Source organism: Molossus molossus, unplaced genomic scaffold (assembly GCF_014108415.1).
Source record: "Molossus molossus isolate mMolMol1 unplaced genomic scaffold, mMolMol1.p scaffold_m16_p_11, whole genome shotgun sequence".
NCBI classification, from domain to species: domain Eukaryota; kingdom Metazoa; phylum Chordata; class Mammalia; order Chiroptera; family Molossidae; genus Molossus; species Molossus molossus.
Genome location: NW_023425346.1, coordinates 95,389,487 through 95,416,018, shown reverse-complemented (window position 1 = coordinate 95,416,018; position 26,532 = coordinate 95,389,487). Strand labels below are relative to the sequence as shown.

General features: G+C 44.4%; 1 protein-coding gene across 6 annotated transcripts in view; it reads left to right on the top strand.

Annotated features, from left to right (window-relative positions):
• The window catches only part of WDFY1 (WD repeat and FYVE domain containing 1), a 39,971-nt gene extending 14,197 nt beyond the window's left edge, over positions 1–25,774 (top strand). For 3 of the 6 annotated variants that reach the window (XM_036254808.1, XM_036254811.1, XM_036254810.1), the window contains exons 2-12: positions 1,547–1,614; positions 7,106–7,179; positions 10,314–10,368; positions 12,180–12,330; positions 14,285–14,397; positions 16,232–16,358; positions 17,548–17,653; positions 21,408–21,509; positions 23,006–23,136; positions 24,472–24,580; positions 25,313–25,774. In XM_036254808.1, coding sequence (XP_036110701.1) covers positions 1,547–1,614; positions 7,106–7,179; positions 10,314–10,368; positions 12,180–12,330; positions 14,285–14,397; positions 16,232–16,358; positions 17,548–17,653; positions 21,408–21,509; positions 23,006–23,136; positions 24,472–24,580; positions 25,313–25,372 — 1,096 coding nt within the window. In that variant the 3' untranslated portion in view covers positions 25,373–25,774. Of the gene's footprint in view, positions 1–409; positions 462–1,546; positions 1,615–3,055; positions 3,219–7,105; positions 7,180–10,313; positions 10,369–12,179; positions 12,331–14,284; positions 14,398–16,231; positions 16,359–17,547; positions 17,654–21,407; positions 21,510–23,005; positions 23,137–24,471; positions 24,581–25,312 lie in introns of those variants that run through there. The other 3 variants (XM_036254809.1, XM_036254813.1, XM_036254812.1) reach the window with 3 other exon arrangements.
• Positions 25,775–26,532: the final 758 nt, after the last annotated feature.

The window sequence follows — 26,532 nt, the reverse complement described above, 5'->3', positions numbered from 1 at the left end:
TTTTTTTTTTTTAATGTATGCAGTCCTCCAGTCTCAGTTGCAAAACATGACCAGAAACAGCCATTTCAGCTACTAGAGACATACGGATCTATTGTTCTCTTTCTTGGTTTCCGATTTCCCAGGGAAGGAACCGATTTATTCACCTAGCATCAGACGCCCATTTCGGTCTAGCCAGCTGTAATCAGGGTTGGGATATAAAGAAAAATCCCGAATGATTCAGCTTGGCAAAGGTTCCTCTGTGGCCAACGGCGGTGGCCGGAAGAGAGGGCATGTTGTACAAATGCCTACAGTTCACGTACAAACCAGCATGATGCCCACTGTGCTGCTGGGTCATCTGACTTATCATCTGACCTGCTCGGATGAATGAAGGTTAAGATCTAGTCTTTGTTTTCTTTTGTCACAGTCCAGTCACACACGGGAATCTGCACAGACCTTCAGCGTGGTGGGATGGGTTCTGACAAGTGAGTGCACCCATGGCACCAACCCCTGGAGCCTGCCATTTACCCAGCGAGTTCCCCCATACTCCTTAGCATTCTGTGCCCCCCAGAAGCAAACATCAGATCCTCATGGACCAGTCTTACTTGTCTTGAACTTCAGTCAGAATGGACACACACTAATGCCAGCATTTAGTCGGGGTTGTCGCCAGTAAGCCGGTGCTGGCTGGGTGCCAGAATCTGTGTCACTGTTAGGAACGCAGGAATGACTGTGACAGCGCTGACAACAGGGACAGGAGACGGGGCAGAGCGCTCTGAGGTTCTGCGAGCGGACGAGCAGGGGTCACATGGCCGAGCAGGGGTCACAGTATTCCCTGCTGTTCCTCGAGAAACTAGCCAAAACGTGGAACTTGGGCTATTTTAGCGATTTGTCACTCCCGGCCCGTGCGCCGGATGTCCTCATCTGTGTGTTCCCTGAGGAAAGCAGAGTCCCCAAGGCCTGGCGTGGAGACGGGGGTTCTGGGTGAGCGAGCTGTGGCGTGGGCTCTGCTTTGCACGCGCGTCTCCAGGATCTCCAGAAACGTCCCTGCCACGCTCACCGGCTCTCCGCATGGCTCACACGTCGGGCCACTGCGTCCACACAGTTCGGTTCTACCAAGAAGCAGTGAATGAGTCTCCGTTTTCTTTGTATGTAGATCATGAGCATTTTCCATATTGTTAGTGATTTCAAATCCAGACTCCTGACTTACCACATATGGGCATATGATATACAGTATGACTATATGTAATAGGTGTGTATATAGAGTATTCGTGCTGTATGTAAATGTACTATATACTGTATGAATGTGTGTATGTACAGGCATGGGCAAAAGCAGGTCTACAGTTGTTGTGTGGAAGAAGACATGCAGGTTATGCTGATTACAGGACCTTTATTAGCTCTGTTTCATGGACTCAGGACTGTAAACCTACTTTTGCCCACTCCTGTATGTGTTTGTCCAATTGATTAACTTTGTAAGTTAATTGGGACACAGTATTGAAAATAAAAGAAATACATTTTACAGGAGCATACAGGAAGATACAATTGCTATTTGTTTCTTTCCTTTCCTCCACAGAACCATCCGAGTATGGCTGAAAAGAGACAGCGGCCAGTACTGGCCCAGCATCTACCACACAATGGCCTGTAAGTAGCGGGACAGGTCTCTCATGTCCTTGGTGATTTAATTTCAAAGCGGCTCAGGGACCAGTGCTGCTGGCTTTCGGAATGAGGTCCTCAGTTGCCGATACCTCCCGCAGTCTGTGCCCAACTGCAGGAAAGCTGCAGAGGAAGTTGGGTTTACTGGCTTAACTGAAGCAAACTTGAGCAAAACGAAATAAAAAAGGGAGGGGCCTCCCCTCCCCCCACAGGTGTTCCTTAATTTTGCCAACTTACCCTGGTAGTGACTTTATACTTAGGAGTAGCTGGTATTGACCTGAAAAGGGGCTCTGCACACACCCCAGACCCTCCTCACTGGCCTTGTGCCCAACCCTCTCACAGCCCTCTGGGTTCCAATGAAGATTTGGTCCCACGGACAGCACATTCTAAACAGAGAGTTTTCTCAGTAGCTAAATGTGTTCTAAAAATAAATCTAGATCATTCTTTTGCATTGAGGTTTTTAAGGCCGCCCTGGCTGTAGCGACAGGAAGTTAATTTAAATTCCAGTGCTTCCTGTGGATGTGAGCAGCAGGGCCACCCTTCCCCCCTCTTTCTTCATCCTTTCTGCGAGAGAGCCCTGTCGGGGTGCAGCTGGGTTGGACTGTGTTATCCCAAATGGCCACACAGAAGGCGTCCAGAGCTGCTAACTTCCTTGTGGTTTTGGTCTCTAATGAGGATTTTCCTCAGTGAAGGTTGCAGTATTCAGAGGACCCCCTGGGAGAAGAACAGAGGCTTTAGGGCATGCGGGATGGCTTTGCTTCTGAAGGCCATTGTCAAGTTCTCCGAGGAAGACCTCTTGCCAGTTGTTCCAGACACTGGCGACAGCCTTCTTCGGGGTTGTTCATGGGGCAGCGGGGTTGTTGGAAACACAGGGCAGCCGGTTATTCAGCCCATTCTCTGCAGTCAGGGTGTCATCCCCCCGGCACCCTCTCTGGGCCCGCACTTTCTCATCTGCACGTGTTCCCGTGCACGTGCACGTGCACTGCCCGGATCCTGTGGTCAGTCGCTGCACACCGCGCGCAGCGGGCCAGGGCGCCGTTTGTTCTGTCTGCACCTGCAGTGCGGGCAGGCTTCTCAGCACCTGTCTCCATCGCCACTCGCCGAAAATGAAGTCAGCTTGTTGGTCTACTGGTGTAAAGGTCACTGCTATAAAAGGCACCATAAAACTTTATAATATGGAGCACGTTAGAAGCATATCTAATCATAATTTGTTGTATTTGCTGAGGAAGCATAACCTTGGTTACTCCTCTGAGATATGAAGTGACTGATGTCATCATCAGCCTGCTCATGGGGCCTGTCCGATCAGTTTACTTTGGGATATTTTTGGAGTGGGGGGCAGAGGAGAGTGGGAAACCTTGGGCCTCTGAGCCCACCCTTTACCCAACGAAACAAAGGGTTTCTTTCAGACTGATAACGCCTTCCAGCGGCCCGAGGATGGATCCGATAACTGGAAGTAGTGAAACCCGAGGAACCGTGCAGTGCTGGGGTATTTCACTGCGTGTGCGGACAGTCTTGGTAAAGCTGCTGCCGTGACTCCTCCCATCTCTCCTTTCCCCGCTCTTCACATTCTGGCCATAGGTTAATCTCCATAGGTGAGGAGCCTTGGAGTTAGTTCATGCGCATTCAGATAGAGAGAGACTGAGACGGAGTGTGTTCTACATTCAGTTCAGTTACTCTTTGACTGTAGTTTGCCCAGATGTTTAGCACACAGCGTTGTAATTAATTTCTGTCCCAGGCACCGAAACCTGGCAGAAGAGGTTACTCTTCTTTGGCTCTTAGGTCCAGGGCACGTGGCTTTGGCCATTCCTTGCTAACCTGGCTTAATGGTACCCCTGGAAATAGTTCCCAGAACACTGTGGCTGGAGAGACCATAGAAACTGGAAAGAACAGGCCCAGCGTCTCTGCTGACTGCTGCATGTTTGTACTTACACGTATTTAGCTTGTTGCTTCCAGAAGCTTCTTTACTGCATTCATCTGGAGATGGATCTACTGATGCAGCTGCAGGAACACTGCCAGGAGAAAACAGAATGAATGAATTCTGAGAAATAATTGCTTGTCTGTTTTAGGATGACTTTTACAAATAATAAAAGTCATGACTTTTATTAAAACAAATTCAAAATATGAGAAGAGAAGTGCAGGTTGGCTCTAAATGCTGTCTGTAGATTTACCCAATTTAAGATACTAATTTAGACTTTTTCCCAGGACCTGACTGATCAATGAGCCAGGCCTTTGTGTATTGCTATATGTAATCTGATTATGTTTCAGAATATTACCTCCCATAACAAAAACAACTTTCACAATCTGCCTTAGCTGAAGAAAAACAGTAACCCTTAGTTTCTGTATCTATTGTGTACCTCATGACCTAAAAAAAAAAAAAATGTCACTTTATGAAGCCATCACAACAACTGGGGAAGGAAGGTGATATTTTCACCATTAGTAGGTGAGGGAACGGAGGCCAGGGGGGTTAAGTTGATTGCTTGTGGTAGGAATTCCAGGCCACGCGTGTCTGACTCCAAAACTGTGCTCCCCACCACAGTTCTGGGGTGGGTCCTTGAGCTTTTCTGAAAGGGCCAGACAGTAAATATTAAGACTTTTTGGACCAAACAATCTCTGTGGCAACTATTAACTCTTCTGCCCTTGTAGCACAAAGTGATCACAAACAATGCAAAAAGGAGGAGCCTGGCTGTCTTGCAGGAAAACAAAACAAAAACTTTATTTACAAAACTAGAGTTGAAGCAGATGATTTGGGACAGCAGTAGGCCACAGATTTATATTTTGTTCGTTTATAAAACTATGAGAATATCCAAACTTTAAAAAAAAAATTTATTGCTTATCTCACTAGAAGCTTCTCTTCTAGGAATAAAAGCCAAGACATCTTTATATACAAGACAAATAAACTAGGGAAGCTTTTTGTTTAAACTACAAGAATTCTACAGCCTCACCAAATAACTCGGCACAGTGTATTTTTTACACAAAAAAGGACTTACATATTTACGAACAGTTTGTTAGAGGGTTAGGCATAAAAAGAATTAAAAAGAAGTTTAAAGCATTAAGATTTTAGTACCAGCTGAAAAGGGAGTAAAAATGATGACAGTGAATCTTTGAAATCATCAAAGCGTGATTTGATTTGCCAATGATAATTTTATGTGTGGTTATTAAAGAGGGCTGTATATGAAGATACATATATATCTTTGTGGTTATAATTCTTTTATAAATTAAAAACCTTTTTTTTTCTTTATTGATTTAAGAGAGGGAGGAAGGGACAGGGAGAGAGAGATAGAAACATTGATGAGCGTGAACATCGATTGGCCACCTCCTGCACACCTCCACTGGGGATCAGGCCCACAACCTGGGCATGTGCCCTGACCTGCAATCAAACTGGTGACCTCTTGGTGCATGAGTCATGCTCAGCCACTGAGCCACACTGGTTCTAATTCTTTTTTTTTTTTTTTTGTGCTAAAATTTTTAAAAAATTTATTTATTTATTTATTTGTTACAGATGTTTCTCCTTTTTTACCCCATTGGCACCCCCTTCCCCACCCCACCCCTGCCCCGTCCCCGGCTTTGTTGTCTATGTCAATTGGTCATGCATACATGCATATAAGTTCTGTGGTTTATCTCTTCCCACCCCCCCCACCCCCACTTCTGAGGGATGTCAGTCTGTGCCCTACTTCCATGTTTCTGGGTCTACCGTATTCCTCAGACTGTTATGTTCATTATATTCCATATATAAGTGAGATCATGTGGTATTTGTCTTTTTCTGCTTGGCTTATTTCACTTAGGATAATACTTTCCATGTCCCTCCATGTCGTCTCAAAGGATAAGAGATCTTTCTTTCTTACAGCTGCATAGTATTCCATTGTGTATATGTACCACAGCTTTTGGTTATAATTCTTAAACATGATCATTTTTTGCAGCTTGGGCTGCAAATTATTCAGCAATATGGTGAATAAGGATGTACAGGCTTCTTGTCACTTCTAATTGTTTTGTGTACAGACAAAAGCGGTACCTATCTTTCAAGCAGGTGGTTCTTTGCAACTCAAACAGTCACTTTCTGTAGGTTGATCATGCAGGTAGCTGTGTTCTTGCCTTTGAATGCAATCCAGTATTATGGTTTATTTTCTTCCTTTGGTGAAGAATATTAGCCCATTATAGAGAGAGAACTTGAAATTAAATTAAACAATTTTCAAATGGTGACTTTATGTATATGTTTTTTTTCCTTTTTCATAAGCAATTTTATTTCAAAGTAAACTTAAGTTTGTTGTTGTTTTTTCTTGGCATGCATTTCCTTGTTGTGGCTCCTCCTTGGTCACTTAAAATTCCTCGGCTGAAATGAACCCAAACATTTCCTCTGCCAAATGTTCCATTTTCTAAATCACATTAATTCTGATTTGTAGCAGAAGGAGATGAGGTAGAGTTTCTTTTTTCCTGAAACTCATTATCTGGCCCAGGCTGTCTGGAGGGGTAGCCAGAACCCGGAGGGGTCTGTACATGAGGAAACAGGTGCTACCCAGTCACATGCTCCTGCTGTGGACAAGGAAAAGTGTCTTCACCTCACAAATTCACTTACTACACACTGGGGTTTGTGTCATTGTACAAGGGAACCTTTTTTGGCCGTTGAGGGGGAAAAGTAATTCCAAAGTGGTTTTTTCAGCTTGCTCACATCTGCCTCAGAGTGGGAATTCCAGTACTGGGAGCCCCTCTTTCCACACATCACAGCTGCTCTTACCTGTGATGGGGGGGGGGATGGCCTGCTGAATTTGAGGGTGGATCACGCACTGTAAGCACTGGTCCCAGACTTTCCGGAAGCGTCAGATGAAACTTCGTCCTGGATCGCTTCACCCAAAGTTTTAAAAATAACTCTATATGAGAATTTTAAATTAAAACAACAGAAAGATCTTTAATAGCATTTTCAATTTACATCATTATTTTTTACAAAACCATTTTACCCTCTTTTTTTGCATTTATCTTCAGATAGAGTGGGGGGGGGCATGGATGTGAGAGAGACACATTGACTGGTTGCCACCCACACGACCTCGACCAGGGCTGAGGACCAAACTGCAACCAAGGTACATGCCCTTAGCGGGAACCGAACCCAGGACTCTGGTCCGTAGGCCGACGCTCTAACCACTGAGCCTGACTGGCCAGTGCTGCCCTCTTTTTTTTATTAACGTAAATCGTTTAGCTCTTTTTAGTAATGATTTTTTTTTTAAAAAGCGTTTTTATTGATTTTTTTTACAGAGAGAGAGAGAGAAACATCAACGTGAGAGAAACATGGATCGGCTGCCTCCCGCACCCCCTACCGGGTATCGAGCCCACAACCCGGGCATGTGCCCTGACCAGGAATCGAGCCAGGACCTCTCAGTCCATGGGACGGTGCTCAGTCCACTGAGCCACTCCGGCGGGGCTTGATAATGAATTTTGAACAATGCCCCAGTGCTTAGCTTTGCTGGTAATACGGTCTTTGTCTTTCTGGCAGCTCCTTGCTCAGCCATGACTTACCATCACGATAGCAGACGGATATTTGTGGGCCAGGATAACGGAGCCGTCATGGTAGGTACTTTTCAGCACCTATTCATTATGTTAACCTCCCCATGTTCGTGTCTGTTGGACATTTTAAATAAAGTTAACAGTGAATGCCTGATTGGCATAGAAAATATTGAATTCAGTATAGCTATTAGACCGAAACATGAATTAATTTTAATGAGCGCTTAATTTTAAATAAGTTCCATGGATCTCAATGCTGTCATGACGGGTGGTAGGGTGTGCAGGCCCACGAGGCACGGTCTCCGCGCAGTGGACTCGAGCCGGTAGCAGCCCCATCCCTGACCACAAAGGGGGCCAGGGCCAGGAGAGCATGGTGGGGAACCTGGGTGTGTGCATATGCATGCATGCACACGCACACATGCACACGCACACATGCATGCATGCACACCTGTTACAGGAAGGGGGAAGGAGAATGACATTAGTAATTAGTCATTCAACCAACCACTTGTCTAGCTTTTTAGGGCAGTGCTTCACAAGATATGTTTGGTGAAGGATCAGATATTTACATTCCTAATTTATTGTAGATTGGTATTTTGTGGGTCAGATTGTGTGCATCTATGTGTATATATACATATATATATTTTCTTAATTGAGATATAATTCATATACCATAAAATTCACCATTTTAAAGTGTGCAATTTCATGGTTTTCTGGTATGTTCACAAGATTATACAACCATTAACACTCTAATTCCAGAACATTTTCATCACATCCCCTCCCCCAAAGAAACCCCAAGCCCATTAGCAGTCACACCCCCTTCCCCTTTCCCAGCTCCTGGCAATCACCAGTCTCCTTTCTGAGCCCAGGCATTTGCCTGTTCTGACCTTTTATGTAAGTAGAATCATGTAGTATGTGTTGCCTTTCATGTCTGGCTTCTTTCACTTAGCCCGTAATGTTTTAGGTTCATCTGCATTATAGTTTGAATTAGTACTTCATTCTTTTTTATTATTATGTAGATAGACCATATTTTGTTTATCCATGCATCAATTGATGGACATGTGGGTTGTTGTCACTTTTTTTTTTTTCTGAATAATACTGCTATGAACATGCATGTGCAAGTTTGTATGTGAACCCAAGTTTTCAATTCTATTAGGTATATATACCTAGGAATGGAATTGGGAGTCATATGGTTAAGTCTGTATTTAACTCACTGAGGAACCACCAAGCTGTTTGTTTCGAAGTGGCTGTACCCCTGTACATTCCCACGGCCAGCTTGTAAGGGTTCTGGTTTGTCTACATCATTACCAGCACTGGTTATTTTGTCTTTAATGTGGCCATCCCAGTGGTATCTCATTATAGTTTTCATTTGCGTTTACCCAGCGACTAGTGATGTTGAGCATCTCATGTACTTGTTGGTCATTTGTAATTCTTCTTTGGAGAAATATTTATTCAAGACCTTTGCCCATTTTAAAATTTAAAAAAGCCCTGGCCAGTTTGGCTCAGCGGTTAGAGTGTCAGCCTGCGGTCCAGAGAGACCCGGGTTCGGTTCCCACTAAGGGCATGTACTTCGGTTGCAGTTTGTCCCCGGCCCTGGTTGGTCGTGCGGGTGGCAGCCACTCGAAGTGTCCCTTTCACATCGATGTTTCTCTCTCTCTCTCTCTCTCTCTCTCTCTCTCTCTCTCTCTCTCTCCCTCCCACTCTATCTGTACAAAAAATGGAAAAATATCCTCGGGTGAGGATAAAAAAATAAAAAAATAATAAAATTAAAAAAAAAATTATTGAGTACTAAGAGACTCAGACTTGAAGCTTGGAAGAAGTTACCAGAGAAACCGTCTGATGTCCTGGGTTTTTCATTGTGGAAAGTTTCTTGACTACTAATTTAATCCCTTCACTCACTTGTTATAAATTTTCTATTTCTTCTTCAGTTTATATTTGTTGTTTATGTCTTTCTGGGCCAAGAAGGAAATAGCCAGTACAAAGACAGGTTCTCAGCATGAACAATCCACTCAGTAGTAGGCAGATGGTAAGGACTTGGGGCTGTAGGTGGGGATTGATGAGCTCGGTGCCCTGTGAGCCTGGGGCTGCTGTAAATACGTTCTGTAGTGGAATATGCACATTCCGGCTCTTCTCCTTCTGAAAATCTTACAGGGCTATCTTGGTGATGTGCTTGTACAGGTATAACAAGGGCCCACGAACTTCAGTCTCAAATTCTTTCTCAAGTGGTGGCAACCGTGGAGCATTTATTTTTCTAGGGACCTTCTTGTGGCTCCTGGTTCAAGGGATAAGTAATAGGATGGCCTATAGAAACTCTTATAACTCTTCAGTGGAAAGGGCAATGTAAATCCACTCTATCGTTAGTTAGCTATTGATCTATTGATCTTCTACCCAGTACAGATTACTGTCTTTAAAATGCTAATACTCTTTTATAGTTTGCAAAACCGAGATGGAGAACAAGGAATTAGTATTTTTGTTTTTTCAGTCTGAGCAGTCAACAATTTATAAAGTCCATGTTGCCTAGAGCCTTAAGAACTTACCAATTTAGTATATTGGTCGACAGAATGTTTTATTAGGGCTTTTTTTTTTAGAATTTTATGTTCTTGGTTGTATGTTGAAGCTTATTTTTTTCAGTAAGCTTCTAATTTTTCTAGTTATAAAGTATTATATAGTGTATAAAAATTTGGAAAATACAAGAGTATAAAAAAAGAAAACCACCCACAACCTCTTAATTTTCTTTTTTTGTGTTTATATTAAATATGTCTAGTTTTCTCCCTTACATTGCTGAAATACCCTGTTTTATTTTCACTGTAGCTGAGAACTCTCTTAGTAATGGGGTCTTTGCAATTTTGCTTTATGCATATCATCTTGAGGAATTTTTGGTGTAGCCGAGGGAAAAATCAGCAAGATACTTCCTTTGCAGTTAGAAGGAGAAGGGGATTCAAAGCACCCACTGGTGGAAGAAGAACTGGACAGAAATGCTGTGCTGGTCCGTGGCACTGCTTAGTTTGATCTGGTCCCCAAGCCAAAGGGTAGCCTGAGGACAGGTCTGATAGAAAGAGCAATCTGTATTACTGTTGTATAGCTGATCTCCAGCCCCGGTTCTGATGATAGTTCATTCTGGATCTCACTTTGTTGTCAAAGTTAAGTTACTGTTGTTTTTTAAATCGCAATTATTTTCTTATTGCATGTGTTTTTGTTTTTAGGAATTTCATGTTTCTGAAGATTTTAATAAAATGAACTTTATCAAGACCTATCCAGGTAATTATAATACACACACACACACACACACACACACACAACACACAAACACAGAAGTAGATCTACGTACACAAAACTAGGACACAAAATTTGGAAAATACAAGAGTATAAAAAATTCAAGAGTAGGACACCATTTCATATGATCAAAATTAGGTTTTCACATTAACTTTTTAGTTATGTTACCCCAATTATGTGAGAGACTATTAGTTTTTTGGTGTTATTTACTATTCTTTACCTGCTTATTAACATTTAACATTTTGTATACTAGTCCATTTGGGTGGATGTATCAGATTTAACCATTCTTCTATTTTTTTTTTTTTTTTTTTATCCTCACCCGAGGATATTTTTTCCATTTTTTGTACAGATAGAGTGGGAGGGAGAGAGAGGAAGGGAGAGAGAGTGAGAAACATCGACGTGAAGGGACACATCGAGTGGCTGCCACCCGCACGACCAACCAGGGCCGGGGACAAACTGCAACCGAAGTACGTGCCCTTAGCGGGAACCGAACCCGGGTCTCTCCGGACCGCAGGCCGACGCTCTAACCGCTGAGCCAAACTGGCCAGGGCCATTCTTCTATTTTTGAACATGAATACTACTTCCATTTTTTGATGACAACCACTCACTAACAGATATGATAGTGTATGTGTGTGCATGTGTGTATATATATCTGTGTGTGCATTTCATATATATGTATGTTCGTGTGTTTTTGACTGTTATTCTGATTCTAATTACTTCTATCTAAGACAAATTCATAAAAGTGGAATAACTGGGTCAAATGTTAAAAAGTTTTTAATGCTCTAGATTTATTTGCAAACCTCTTCCCAGCAGGTGTGCAGATTTTGCAACCCTATGAGTGGAGGCTGAGAGTGCCTGCTCTCTAAACCTTTATAACAGTGCTCTTTGTAAGTGCTCTCTGCCAGTTTGATAGTCACAAGAGCTCCCAAGTTAAAATGATTATGTAGGGTGTATGTAACGCTAACCCTTCTGTCATCCTTTATGAATGTCTGTTCATGCTTTAGCCCATATTCCCAGGGAGTTGCAGTGTTTTCTAATTAATTTATAGACAGACTTCCTCAGTTCTTCTGAAGCAACCTGTACAGCTGAGAGCCAGGTTTCTCTGTCTAGCCTCTGACTTCATTCAGACCAGGCACTTATTAAACACCTGCTGCACGCAAGGTCTACAGCCAGGTGCAGTAGACATTTGTCACTTACGTGGCTTACGTTAACCTGGAAACACAAATATTCCATAAGTTAAGTCATAGTTGGAACACTTTCTTCACTCTTAGCTGTTATTTTGGAATATAGAACTTCACAATACTTTATAAATAATAAAAAGTTACACACAAATTACACTACTTCTTAATTACAGAAAATATCGTTGCTCTTGTGTGCAATGCCAGTATTTTCTAAAGAGACAAAACACTAAAGTATGAACAATGAAAAAGTTGCTCTTTTAAGAAACGGCTGCTGCTTTCCATATGGGACTCACTAGTAGGGAGGGTTTTTACCCAAAGTGAACATCTGTCCTCTGATCTGTTATTGGAATCCCTCTTGAGCATACTCTTCCATGGTCTGTGGCTCTGACTGTCCAGCGGGTCCGAGGCGGGGCAGGGCCCTGGGAGCCGAGTCGGGAGCCGGGGCAGAGCAGATCTGATAACCTCACAGTCAGGCAATCCCGTGACCGGGCTGTCTGCGCCTCCCTGGGCCAGCCAGGTCGAGAAGGTCACCCTCAGTTCTCACCCCACGAGACTGGATTCTGAAGGTCGCATTTCTTCCTGAAGGGCACAGACTCTTCCCTTCTGTTCCTACAGCTCATCAGAACCGGGTGTCTGCGATCATCTTCAGCGTGACTTCAGAGTGGGTGGTCAGCACCGGTCACGACAAGTGTGTCAGCTGGATGTGCACCCGGAGCGGGGACGTGCTCGGGAGGCACGTCTTCACGTCCTGGGCTTCCTGTCTGCAGTGTCCTTTGAAGGGCTGGGCCTCCGCCTGCTTGGGCTCCTTGTCTCAATAATTCGTTTTGAACCGGGTCATAAATTGTTAACTGACAAAAAACACAAAAAATAGATTTTTTAAAGAAATGAAAAACAAAGCAAAATATGAAAAAAATAAAAGGAAAATTCATGAAAAGAAAATATAAAAACAAAACACAAAAAATAAAATAGAGAAAAAAGAATAAATTGATAATTGACAAAAACACAAAAAAATAGAATTTTTTAAGAAATGAAAAGCAAAAAAAAACCGAAAAAAGAAAATGCACAAAAAGAGAAAAAAAGTTAAAGAAAAGAATAAATTGTTAATTGACCAAAATAGAAATTTTTAAGAAATGAAAATCCAAAACAAAATATGAAAAAATTAAAAAAGACAAAAGAAAAGAAAGAGGGAAATGCGCAAAAAGAAAAAAAATTAAAAGAAAAAAACAAAAATAAACAAAGAATAAATTGTTAATTGAGTTCCAAACACTGGATGATTTCTGATTTTTCACCTAAAATCTAAGAATTGGTGTAACTACTTTGCTTGGTATAAAATTGGTTTATTAAAAATAATTATTAAATGATTTATCATTCCCTGCTGGGAAGTACTATACGTTTTTAATACCAAGTCTTGGAGAACCTAACCCTTATTAATGCAAACCCCTCCCCTTCTTCCTTTACATTTCAAAGTTAAAGGAAAGACTTTTTGTTAAAGAAAGAAAAGAAAAAAGGAATTGATTTTCTAGTAATTGGTTATTTGGAGACCCTGCAATAGAATATAAATATAATAAGGCTTGTGACCCTGGAGTTCATAATGGGCTACAAATTTTATAGTTTGTGTGTGTGGGGAGGGTTCATAATTCTTATAATACTCTCAAAGGTGCCTCAGCACCTCCAAGATGTTAAGAAATTGCTGCTTTAACATGTTTTACGGGTAAATGCAATGTTGCCCGTGGAGTTGGCCCTTGCCGAAGACTAGCTGTGGTCGCAGTGTATCTTAGTGTCAGCAAAGTCAGGGCTGTCAGAGTTGGACATCTGGCGTAGTAAAATTCTTTTTTTCCATTGAAAGCCTTCATAAAAAAAGGTTTGCTACAAATTAATGTGCAGCGTGAGATGTTTAAGCATTTAAAATGGTACCATACACTTTAGACTCAAACAAGGGAAAATACTCAGATATGTTATGTGTGAAATAAGTGTTTCTGTTCTGAGTTAGGCTTTTCATATGCATTGGGAGCAAATGGCACAGAGTCGCGGTTGTGGCCCAGCCACAGTGCTCCTTCTGACCTTTAAGTGGTGGTTGCCCTGCTGTGTGTCAACTGCTGATTTGCCACAAATTTCCACGGCCGTAACATCACTGAAAAAGTGATGAGTTAATATATTTTTACAATTTAAATTTACTATTGCCCCAAATAACTGCCTCTTGGTTGATGCACTCTCCACAGCAATGTGAAGTGAACCATCCTCTTGGCTTCAAGCTAAATCATCTGGGCCAAAGGAAGGATGGGTTCATGTCTGTACTTGCTGTCGGTCTTAACATTATTTCCAGAGACATTCCATAAATAGCCATTTTCTTCCAGTTCTTTCTTGCTTTTTTCATTATTGAGTATTGTACTTTTTTGCATTTTGTTATAATTTGATTATAACTACTTGTTTTCATGTCTGTCTTCTCAGTCAGCTGTTAGCATTTTTATTGCCAAGTTCTAGGACATTGGTTCAAGGAGGAACAGGTATTCAATGAATTCTTGTTGAATGATTGAGTATTAGTTTTCCCCATGATTCCAGCTTAAAACTCTTTGTAAAATGTTTACATATTGCATGATTTTCAGTTGGGTATTTCCTTCCTTAGAGTTTTCAGTTTGTGCTTATTCTCTTCAAAGCGCACATTTTCTGCTTTATATCTTTGAGATAAATTGTGTTCGAGATCCTTGACCTCTGCCCCACAGATACGATTTCGATACTCAGTATGCTTTTGTTGGCGATTATTCTGGACAGATCACCTTGCTGAAGATGGAACAGAACACCTGTTCAGTTATCACAACCCTCAAAGGGCATGAAGGTAGGCTGCGTCGTCTCCCACAGGTTTTCCACCCGATTTGGGCATTTAGATGTTCTCGGCTCTGGTTTCATGGATGAGCAGCTCCCTGTGAGCTGTCAGATCTCAGTTTGACTGGACAGACAGGGATTTGGATCTCACAGAGGGACGGCTAAGTGAAGGTAGGTGCTGGGCTGGGTTTCGTATGGTCAGAACCCCTTCTAGGTTGCTGTGTGGATAATACTTTCTACTTTGTTCATCTTTTTCAATTAAACTATTTTCAGAAGATCTTTTAAAGTTACTTGTAAATGGTAAAATCTGTTCAAGAATGTTATTATTATTTTCAATTTGTCAGTTTCTGGAACACTGAACAAAACCTAACCAGTGGATCAGAACAATGAAAAGCAATGTATGGGCTGGGTCGGCCGCTACTTGGGAAACCGCCCCTGGGTAGGGACTGAGGGAAAAGAGGGATCAGGTGGAATTTCATTACTTATGCAGTGTGGTGAGTGGGCAAGGCCCCAGGAAAGGGTTTTAAAACTCAATTGGCTGTATTAGGTGACAAATTAGAAGTTTTGAGGCCATCTGGTTTAGATTGAAGAATTGGGGATTTGTTGAAAAGAATTAATGATGGACTTTCACAAAAATAGCGTCTTAATTATAGCAAGTTAAATATTCTCCGTGCTGTCTGAACTGCTTAGGTGAAACCAAGTCCATCAGACAGGGACCTTGTAGAAGAAAGAGGAAGAGAAGAACCGTAAGTTAGAATGGACGTGGGCAGGGAAGCTCAGCCCCTGAGGACACCGCTTTCCATGTATGGATAACAGTCTCCTGACTCCAGGCTCTTACGTGTTCTCTGTGTTGCTAGGATAGAGCGGGTTCTGGTAACTACCTGGTCCTGTCCGTATAGAAAGATCGTGTTTGTCTGCTGTTAGACCTCTAGCTGAAGTGTGTGGGGCCTGGGCTTACACAGGGTCAGGATTCGTACAAAATTATCTCTAAAGCCGGTTTTGCAGAATACTTTCTTTCCCACTTCGAAGTTTCTGTGAGAAACAAGCTGTGTTGTTTGCTTTCGAATATGACTTCATTTGTTTTCTATATATCCACCGAAAAGATTCGCTTGTATGGCTGGTTCATTTTTAAGTTTGTTAATCGTTTTGTTCTAGGTAAGCAGCAAAAAAGGAATAACAACGAGATCTGTTGAAAGAGAAATCTGGTTTTCCCAAGGGTCATCTAATTTGATAAATTTAGCCAATATAGAGTGTGAAATGTAAGGTTTGGATTTTTTATCTAAATTCTCTGGCACAGTTGTGTGGTATAGCTGCAGACGTTTTCTTTGAGATACTTGCTTTTCTTAAATATGGGCATCTTGGGGTAAAACCACCTGCAAGTCCCAGAGATCTGCAGTAGTCTAGATTTCTGTCTTATATAAGATGACCACAGTGAACACAACTGTCTGTGCTCATTAAATATCAACAGCAATTTTTTTCAAAAGCTTTTTCTGAGCTAACCCTTCACATACAGCTGTTTTATAATTTCGTGGTATAGAACACGGAAACATTTACGGGAACGTCGTCTTTGGTGTGCAATGGGAGGTTTCAGCCTCACCCCTCGGGAGCGTGGACGTGCTGTGTCTCCCCCACAGCTTGTCAGCAAGTGTTGAAGGGCCCTTTGCAGAGCAAAGATATTTTTGTCCTGAGACTCAGCTGTGCTAGTTAGGACTTCCGCTGTCAAATGTGTATGTCCTAATACAGAGTTGTATTTAACCAGTCCTCTCTCTCTCTCTCTCTCTCTCTCTCTCTCTCTCTCTCTCTTCCCCCTTCCTATCTCCTCCTTCCCTTCTCTCCCCCACCCCCAGGTAGTGTCGCCTCCCTCTGGTGGGACCCTATCCAACGGTTACTCTTCTCGGGAGCCTCTGACAACAGCATCATCATGTGGGACATTGGAGGAAGAAAAGGCCGCACGCTCTTGCTCCAGGGCCATCAGTGTGTGACTATTCTGGGGGTGGGGAGGGAATCTGAGTTTGGGGAAGGCAGGGGAAACATTACTGTTTTGAAGATGGCCATTTGATACGGCTCACTGAGTCTACATTTTTTTAAATGTTTTTATTGATTTCAGAGAGAGGAAGGGAGGAGAGGGAGAGAGAGAGAGAAACATCAGTGAGAGAGAACATAGATTGGCCACCTCCTGCATGCCCCTTACTGGGGATTAAGCCCACAACCTGGGCATGTGCCCTGACTAGGAATCGAACCGGCAGCCTCCTGGTGCATGGGTCGATGCTCAGCCATTGAGCCACACTGGATGGGCCGAGTCCACTTTTTACTGCTTTTCTGTTAGTCCTGAGTGTCTGGTGTTCTGTAGCAAAAAAGGGACAAAAAAGAGCACAGGATTTTCTTCCTTCTTCATCCAAAGATTACTTCCCAAGTTTCTCCCAGTGAGCCACCCCATTGCGATAATCAGCTTAAGGACTTTGACCACGGAGATTGTGTATAATGTGATACTAAGTCATTCTCGAACTGAATGCCTAACTGTCTTAAAGTCCAAAACGTACGTCATTAAGAAGGAACATATGGTTTGATGCATCGGCTGAGCTGTGACATTGTAATACTCAGGCTCTTGCCGTCTGGTTGCTGCTTACCATAACTGGAAGCACACCAAAGGTGGCCTGGAAACACCCTCCATACAAGCCGACAGGCCAGGAGATTGTTTCCCAGGGTGTCCAGAGTGTCTGCACATGTGTGTGTGTGTACTTGTGAGTATGTGCACATGTGTGTGTACTCGTGAGTGCGTGTGTACCAGTAAGCTCCATAGCGTGTGATCGCTTGTTCTTATGGTTGTGTCCGGTGAGAGTTACGCCTCCTTTGTTCTTCATTTCCGAATGAGTAGCTAAATCTTGTGCATCTGACAGGGAAATCACGGGATGGTGATTGGTTCAGGAAACCCTAGGCACCATCTCCTCCTGTCCTGCAGTTCTTAGCAGCTGACCTGAAAGTAGTGTTTGTCTTGTCGAACCTACAATAAGGTACAGAAAGCCAAGTAATTACACGAAAATCCATATTACCAAACCAACGTCAGTGATAACGTGCCAATGGCTGATTGTGACGGGAGAGAGTGGCTCCCCAGGACAATGTCTGTTCCCACACTGAGTCGAGCGCCGGTGTGTGTCGTCCGCAGTGACCGGGTGCAGGCGCTGTGTTACCTTCAGCTCACGAGGCAGCTCGTCTCCTGTTCCTCGGATGGTGGGATTGCCGTGTGGAACATGGATGTCAGCAGAGAGGAGGTAAGAGAAGGGGCAGGCAAGGCGACGAGGGGCTGTCCCCAAGATCTTGGCCTCTCGGTTTCCCACCCTGCCGGCCGTAAATGCCCGCGCAGGTAGACAGTGCCCGTGTCTGCACCACATCCTCTGCCCATTCGAGTTTCCACAGTGACAGGCAGCACACAGACAGCGGGTAGGCTGATTTTCAGCCTTGAGAATCACTGAGGGGACACTGGAGACAGTGTCCAGCACAGGGGACGACTGCACTGTGATGGTCCCACAGCACACCTGTTCCGGAAACTCAGAGGTGGCTACACCAGGGCCACAGCTGGGTGCCTGATGTCTTCCCGGAAAAATATGTCTCTGTTCTCTGCTTTTATTTTCTGCTGAGTTCTGTTCCGCCAAGTCCATGTTGACACGGTGTTCTTTCAGGAGACCTGAATCGGACTTGTTTGGGCCACTGCCTAGTGGGGAGGCCTGGTTTAGAGAAGTGCCATCATTTCCCGGGTCTCCGTCCCCTCCTCCATAGAGTGCAGTATTCAAATGAGATGACTTCCAAGGCCCTTTCAGTCCTTCAGACAGACACATTGTCTAAACTATCTTGTCTTTTCTTCTGTTTTAAATAGTGTGCAGTGAACATTCTTGACCTTGTCATTGTGATTGTTCAGGTATTTATCTCAGACAAATTTCTGGAAACAGACCTTTTGGGCCAAAGATACGTACTTTCTTGAAGGTTTTCACAGATGTCAGATGATTTCCAGGCAGGGTTTCCATTTTCACCGCTGCAGCATGAGTGTTATCCACCTTTCCCAAAGGCATTGACAGCCTGTGACGTAGAGAATAAAAGAGCTGATTCCGGAGGAGACTTGAGAGTAAGGGATGTAAGGACTTGGCACCTACAGGGTGGCCATGGAGTCTGGGAACTTGGTGAACGTGCACGTACGTGGTTTATTGGCACCCCATGGCCATGCACGTATGTCGCCTGGCCTCAGGTGCATTTTCAGGGGCTGCCCTCCGGCAGTGCATGGCTCCGTGTGCTGCGCACCATTGCAGTGGGCACCAGGTGTGCGTGCAGGGTCCCCACCACCCCATGCGCGTGTCGTTGTGTGTGCTGTGGGTACTGTGAGTCTGCCCCTCGCTGGTAGACCTGCATCTTTAGCATACCCCAAAAAAGATGCAATCCAGGAGGTTCACACTATTAAAAAAGTAGTGATACTCGTTTCCAGACTTTATGGTTACCATGTTCTATACACAGAGACTCTTGCCTGCAGGAAGCTTGTAATCTAGTGGTGGACAGACTACCCTATAAATAGTCAGATGCAGCCATGATATGGACAAGTACCAATTGCCGGGTTTTTTTAGTGACTTTATAAGACAAGTAGAGGAAATCTTGATCATATGTGTACTGATTAATTTCTCTTTTTGAATTTTCTAAAAATATTTTGGTAGGGCTTAGAGTAACTTGTTATGAAACATGTAACATTGGTTAATATTACAAAATAAGGCATTGTTTCTCTGCAGAGATTTATTGAACTGTGTTTTATACTTATCCACTGCTTCAGTCTCTGGGCAACTTCTTTGCCTGTAAATGGGGACAGTGTTGCCCCATATCTCTTAGGCTTGTGATGGACGTTAAATGAAATGCAGCATATAGAGCACTTGGCACAGTGCCTGGACTTCTGTGACCCACTTGCTGTGCACCAGGCACTGTGTGAACACTTCACACACGTTGACTCATTCAGTCCTTCACACACGTTGACTCATTCAGTCCTCACGAGGTGTGTACTCGTACTTGATTGGGGCCGCCCGGAACAACTTTGCACGGTTTTCTGTTCCACATATGTGCGGTATTGCAGGAGTCACGCCGGCCTGTGGTTGCAAACTTAAGATGAGTCGTCAGTACCCGCTTTCCTTTCCCCTGCACTTAGACGTCCCCATGGACCTGCCCTGTCGTCTGTGTCCACCAGGGGCGTGCTCACAGGCAGCACAGTATTTAGTCCCAAACCACCTTCCTGTCCGGTTGATCTCAGCAACGCGAAGCCGTCTGCACCCCAGGTCAGGACAGTGATTTCTCCCGCAGGACACATCTCTGTCGCGCTCCCTGCCCCCCCTCCTACTTCCAGCAGTTCCCTAGAGGGACCTGTCTTCTAGCTCCGCCCCCTGCATTCTGTGTGTGTGCCCCTGCTCCCTGCCCACGACCTTGGCAATGACTGTCATTCGTAGAAGTATTTCTAGTGACACATCAAAAGTAAGGAGTAGGAAAGCCAGCCATTTCGGTGCAGCGGGAAACAGAAGTAGGGGCACCCATCCTCGAGCGCCAGCGTCCCCCCTGCAGCCTGGGAGCTCGCACCGCACTGCGCGTGCTCGCGGTCAGTGGGTCCGTGCGCTGTGTCTGCCCGCCCGTCGGGCTCCCTCTCCCAGAGACATTTTCCTTCAGTGTTAACTTCCAAGTTCAAGATGGTTTCTTACTTAATAATCTCTGTTTGTTTAATTTATAGATATTAATATTTTCTATTTTTATTCCCTGTATACTATATAATCAGTATATTCTGACAGGTTCATCTTGTTATTGAATACAATTTGTAGTGTTTTGTACATAGATATATTTTCTAAGTTTTTAAGAAAGTAATTTGGAGACTTTTTTTGTTGTTGTTAATCCTCACCTGAGGATATTTTTCCATTGAGAGAGTGGAAGGGAGGAGGGGGAGAGAGAGAGAGACATCGATGGTTGCCTCCCACATGACCCCGACCAGGGCCAGGGATCGAACCTGCATCCCAGGTATGTGCCCTTGACTGGGAATCCAACCTTTGACCTTTGAGTTCATGGGCCGATGCTCTAACCCCTAAGCCAAACTGGCCAGGGTGTAATTTTGAGACTTTGGTTGTCCTTTTCAACAAAAATGTATTGAGAACCTACTTCATGACAGGCTGTACTTATATAAAGATGGATAAGACCAATGAGTAACTCATAGGTAAGTGGGGGAGGAGGGCGGGAATAAATGTTCATAAAGAATTGCAGTAGAGCCCTGGCCGGTTATTCTCAGTGGTTAGAGCATCGGCCTGTGGACCAGAGAGTCCCGTGTTCGGTTCCTGCTAAGGGCGTGTACCACAGTTGTAGTTTGTCCCCGGCACCGGTTGGAGGCATGTGGGTGGCAACCACTCGATGTGTCTCTCTCTCGTCGATGTTTCTCCCTCACCCTCCCTCTCTCCCTCCTGCTCTCTCTGAAGATAAATGCAAAAATGTCTTTAGGTGAGGATGAAAAAAAGAACTGTAGGAGAGAGTTCATGGCTGGAATGAGGTCTGTAGTTTGGCTCTGTAGATGTACAGAGTGGGGACCCACTGGGAGACCTGGGAAAGGGGGCGGAAAATCTGTCTGACCTGATGTCTACCCAGGCGAACTTTCCAGTTGGTCACCAAACTGCCCCAAGTGGTTGTTTGCCAGATTCTGCAAGAATTGGGTTTTTGCTCAACTTGTTCAAGATTTCAAGCAAGTTTGGCATTTAAAAAAGAGATATAGAAAGACAACTCTAAGAGGTCACAGTGAGAATGGAATTATTTCCTCTTTTCTATAGATCGGAAATTGAACAATCTTATAAACATTACTAAAATGATAAAGATGACTCAAAACACACACATAATATCGAATACAGCAATAGCTGTAATATATGGAGGGATTTTTGATAAAAATGCTAACCTCAACAATGTCTAGACCTGTCGTGTGAATTTCAGGGTCAACCTGCCGCTGTGCTGATGTTGGCTCTGTCTCTCTCCTCCCAGGCTCCTCAGTGGTTAGAAAGTGATTCTTGCCAGAAGTGTGAGCAGCCCTTTTTCTGGAACATAAAGCAGATGTGGGACACGAAGACGCTGGGGTTGAGACAGGTGCGTAGCCAGCACTGAGTCACCACAGGGTTAGTTGTATTGTGTCATCTGTGTAGTTAATCTGTCCTTTTGTTTGGCATCATACTTTTCCCTACGCATGCTATTAATTCCTACTTTTTTCATGTCACCGTCATTGTCTGACAATAACGAGCAAGACCTTTCCTGGGGCCAGAGACACTGTTACCTGACTATCCCGTGCTCGTCCTGCACTGGAAGAGCAGGGAGCGTAGGAAACCGAGAGCCTGTTTGTAAATAGATACAGGTGTTTCCCCTTAGACTGCCGTTAAAATCTCTGTTTCACACTAGCGAAGCACCAAATTAGGATGAATTAGGGCATACTAGTCTCCTGCTTTCACACACATTACAAAGTAACAACTCAGCCCTCACTGGAATACTGTGACCCTGTAAATACTGTAAATTACTCCTGAATGGTTCCACATAAAACTATCTGGAATATTTTCATTAGGCATGTTTCAAGTTCTGTTTAATGAAACATGTCCCCAATAGCCTTTAGATTACAAAGATGCTCTTATCACTAGGTATTCACATAATACTAAAATTATACCAAAAAAAAAAAATACATTTTTACAGCAGACTTGAAGGTAGCCAGCCACTCACTCAGGTTTAATATGAATTTGTGCAAATAAGTAAAAAGGAATGCTGATTTTACTTATTTTATTCCTGGTTACACCTCTATGAAGAATTGGCCTGAAGTGTGTGTGTGGTGATAAACTTTCTTAGACTTTACTTACAAAACTGTTCTCCAGCAAGGTCTAATATGAGACTGTCAGGCAACACGGGAATTATTTTAGCACTTAAAACTTTCTGATGCTCTGAAAATAGCACCCGAATTGTTTCGTTAGCTAGTTCTGAAAATGCATGCCTGGTGGTAACTAGTGCATTGTAATTGATGGGTGAAGTCCCTACTTCTAATGGAATATGAAGACATTAGTTTTACTCTTAGGAGTTAACAACTAACAGCAGAGGAAATGACAGGTCTTTTGGTGGTAAAAGAGTATGTCCAAGTCAGTAACAATGGCTGGAGTATTTTGGAATGTTCTTGAAGGTTATTTGCAGAGTCACAATTTGAAATTCTGAAATAAATAGTAAAACATCTGATTATGGATGTTGGGTTTTTAATGAGAGCGTATTACATTTAAAACCTTATTTCATAACTTTCCTTTGATGTAGGAATCATTACCCAAATCTCTAGTCATTTGGGCTCCTAAGTGAACTTGAATTTGGTTTTAATGTTTGTTGACGTTAAGGCATAATATGAATGAACAAAAGCAGTATTTGGCCAATCCCGTAAGGTGATTTGGAAATGCTTGTCAGATACTGAAATTGTCTACCTTTTGCTTGGTAACTGCCGCATGGAATTGGGATGCTTGTGATTCAGGCTAGTCCTCCCCACTCCCATCCACTCCCCTCCTCCGAGGGGAGCCACGGGCTCTGAAGCACAAGCTGAACCGTCTTCTCCCCTGGCTGCCCCGCAGCACCACTGCAGGAAATGCGGCCAGGCTGTCTGCGGCAAGTGCAGCGGCAAGCGCTCGAGCTACCCCAGCATGGGCTTCGAGTTCCAGGTCCGGATGTGTGACTCCTGTTACGACTCCATCAAAGATGAGGAGTGAGTGTTTGCCTGTCTCTGTCTTACTGCGCATGTGAAATGGGGAGTGACGTGGATGTGCTTCTGCCCACGTGTTTGCCAGTTTCAGAAATGACTTCTGAAGAGAGGACCCCATTCTAGCTTTCTGACATGGGACAGCTTTCTCCTGAACACTGCGAGCAATGGTGTCGCTAGGACCAGCCCAGCCGCTGAGTGGACATTTGAGCCCCGAGCACTCAGGGTGCTGGGCCGGGTCATGGCCTCGTGCACACTGACGCAGTGGCTGAGCTGGTTCTTTCCAAACGCATCTGATGCTCTCGCCTTTGCATGGAAATTTTATTAGCGGAAAACTCCAGAGACCGTTGGTTTTTCCCCACCAAGATCTGATCTAGCAATCGTTTCTTAAATAACTATTTGTGTTAAGGCATTTCTGTCTGTTCCCCATCCTGTCCCAACCCAGGCAGATCCATTAGGGCAGAACCGTCATTTGCTTTCCCTTCGCTTTGATTCATCTTCGAAAGTAGTAGACAGGCCAACCTTGGCAGAGGCCCGAGCTGGAAAGCTAGTGGGCACTGTTGGTGTTGTCTGTGAGCTGGTGGCAGAGGCCGGGCTGTGGGCTGCAGAGCAGAGTAGCTCCGCGGGCGCCAGGGAGGCCCAGGAGCCTGCAGCCTGCTTGGGAGTGTTTGCCCTCCCGGTGATCTCGTCTGCACGAAAGGTGCTTGCTTTTATGTCCAGGAACATGCTCCCCTCCCACTAAAACAAAACAACCAACCAACCAACAACAAAAACAGTTATTTGGGGAGTTTTATAAATCTTTTATGAAACAGTTTTACACCTTATCATACTTTTCTTACCCCTTAATTATAAGTTAGTTTTCAAAACTGTAGCCCCATTTTTGGGAGCAAATTTTAACACTGTTATTATGAGTATATTTGACCCTTGAACAACGTGGGGGTTTGGGGTGCTGAACCTATGGCAATTGAAAACCCACCAGTAACTTTTGACTCCCCCAAAACCTAACGACTGATAGCCTACTGTTGACCGGAAGCTTTATGAATAACATAAACAATTGAGTAACACATATTTTGTACATTATATGTATTGTGTACTACTGTATTCTTACAATAAAATAAGCTAGAGAAAAGAAAATGCTATTAAGAAAACTATAGGGAAGAGAAAATACATTTATTGTGCTGTATGTATTTATTGAAAAAAATTTTCATGTTAATGGACCTATGTAGTCACACCTGTGTTGTTCATGGGCAACTGTATTTCCTTTATGTTACTAAGAAAATGTATCCCTCAGCTCTAGATACAATCAGATGAGTTCTAAATGGTCTCTTTTCTCCTTGTTAGTCGGACTTCTCTAGCAACCTTTCATGAAGGAAAACATAACATCTCCCATATGTCCATGGATGTTGCTAGGGGACTGATGGTGACCTGTGGGACCGATCGCGTTGTAAAGGTAACCGGCTTAATTGTCCCAATTAGCATCTCTGTTGACTGCTCCTTCATCATGCTACTAATGAGCATAAGACATTTCTAGTCCATTCTCGCTTTCTGGTTGGCAAGCTTGCATTCCCTTTTCGTAAGCAGCCCACAGCCATTTGAAAGCCTGAAGTACAAACTGCACGCCCTTGGCCTCGGAGCACCCCCTGGCATTTCCCTTGGCCTGGCGCCCCCTTGTCGCTGCCATGTGGCTGAATGAGCCCCCAGTTTCCTCCTCCCCAGCATGCTCTGGTTACTCCTTCCTGTGCTAAAGTTTCTTTCATCCTGGGCGGAAGGCTTCGAGTCATAAGAAATCATCACACTTACTTTTCATTAATTCCCACTAACACAGAAACTAAAAGAAACTGTTTTGTACTTAGTATCACACTTGAGTTGTGAAACTGTGACATATATTATTTCATAATAAAAACAAAAATGGGCTTTTCCCCAGTGGACTTTTTTGAAATAAAATAAAATAGTAGAACACCATTATGATAAATTTTCAGGTGTCTAGATACTACCTAGAAGCCCCCTTCACACTTAGAGTTTCCGCGCTGTGCGGTCTTGGGGCGGCTTGGCAGTGATCGCAGAGAACGCGAGGATGAGTCTCGTTGGCCCCTCTCCGGTGTCACGGCTGTTTGTGGCAGTGTGGGCTCCCACGGGCAGACCAGGTGACCAGTGCTGCCCCCCGGCATCTCCTTTCTTGCAGATATGGGACATGACGCCTGTGGTGGGCTGCAGCCTGGCCACGGGCTTCTCTCCGCACTGACCCGGGAGCCAGCGAGGTCCACACCTTCCCAGCCACCGCGTGAACCCAATGCCACCCGTCCCTGTGGTGCCACCGTCACTGTCACGTGCATGGAGAGTAGCCACTTAAACACAGATCAACACTTTTCACAGGAAAATACATGTGCAGGTGTGCTTCGGGGCATCTGTGGACCTACCTGTGGGGACTGAAGGCTCAGCTGAAGTGGTTTCTGGAGGAATGGGAAGCCTCCGACGACACTTCCTTGTGAGCAGTGAGCTGGTGTGACGACAAGATGAATCTAGCCAATGAATTGTAGAGAAAAGTACTGAACTACAGAGTTAGCGCCCAGGAGGTTCTACAGCAGTTGCAAGCACACATCCCCTCCACCTGCTGCGCCTCCCAGGGCACCTGTGGCTCTGCTGTGGGGTGGGGTGGGGAAGGGAGGGCCTCTCTCCCCCCCTCCCCCTCCCTCTTTCTCTCTCTCTCCCCTCCCCCCCCTGATCCATGGGGACACAGTAGGAACTTTACATCCTGAGATGCCTCCCTCGCGTGCTGCGGGTACGCAGTTCTTGACAGACTTGTTCCAGATGTCTGTCCTCGTCAGGGCTGACCCACCATGCGGCTCGTTTCACTGGTTTCCTTGCCGGCAGCGAGCCCCACGGTGGGCAGCGGTGGCGGGTGGAATTTCTCTGTTAAGCGAGCAGTCCACGCTCTCCCCTCCCCCCGTGCCCCGCGGACAAGACGTTTTTGTGGTGCTGTTACCACGGGAGTCACACAGGCCGCCTGACTTTTTGTCATTGCAGTTAGTACGGACGGATGGAAAACCCAGTGGCCAGCGTGCGTGTGGTGGGAGGTGATCATTCTGTTCCATGGGACAGCCCAGCCCTCCTAACAGACACGTTCTATTTCTAGCTCCAAGATGCGCCCCCGTGACATTGGCAATTCAGTGTCCGCCCCAGACAAGAACTCCAAAGCTTTGTAAACAGTGCTGGCTTGTCATTATAACTAATATTAAATATTTCATACAAGGAAGCTGGTAACCCAGAGCAGTAAGCATTAGCCAGGTCCTGCAGTGATTCCCAGTTTATAAATTCCTTTTTTAACAACTTCCAAAATCTGTTGTATCAAATGGTGTTTTGAAAGGGTTTTGGCCACTTAGTACCAGGATGGGGGTGGGGCAC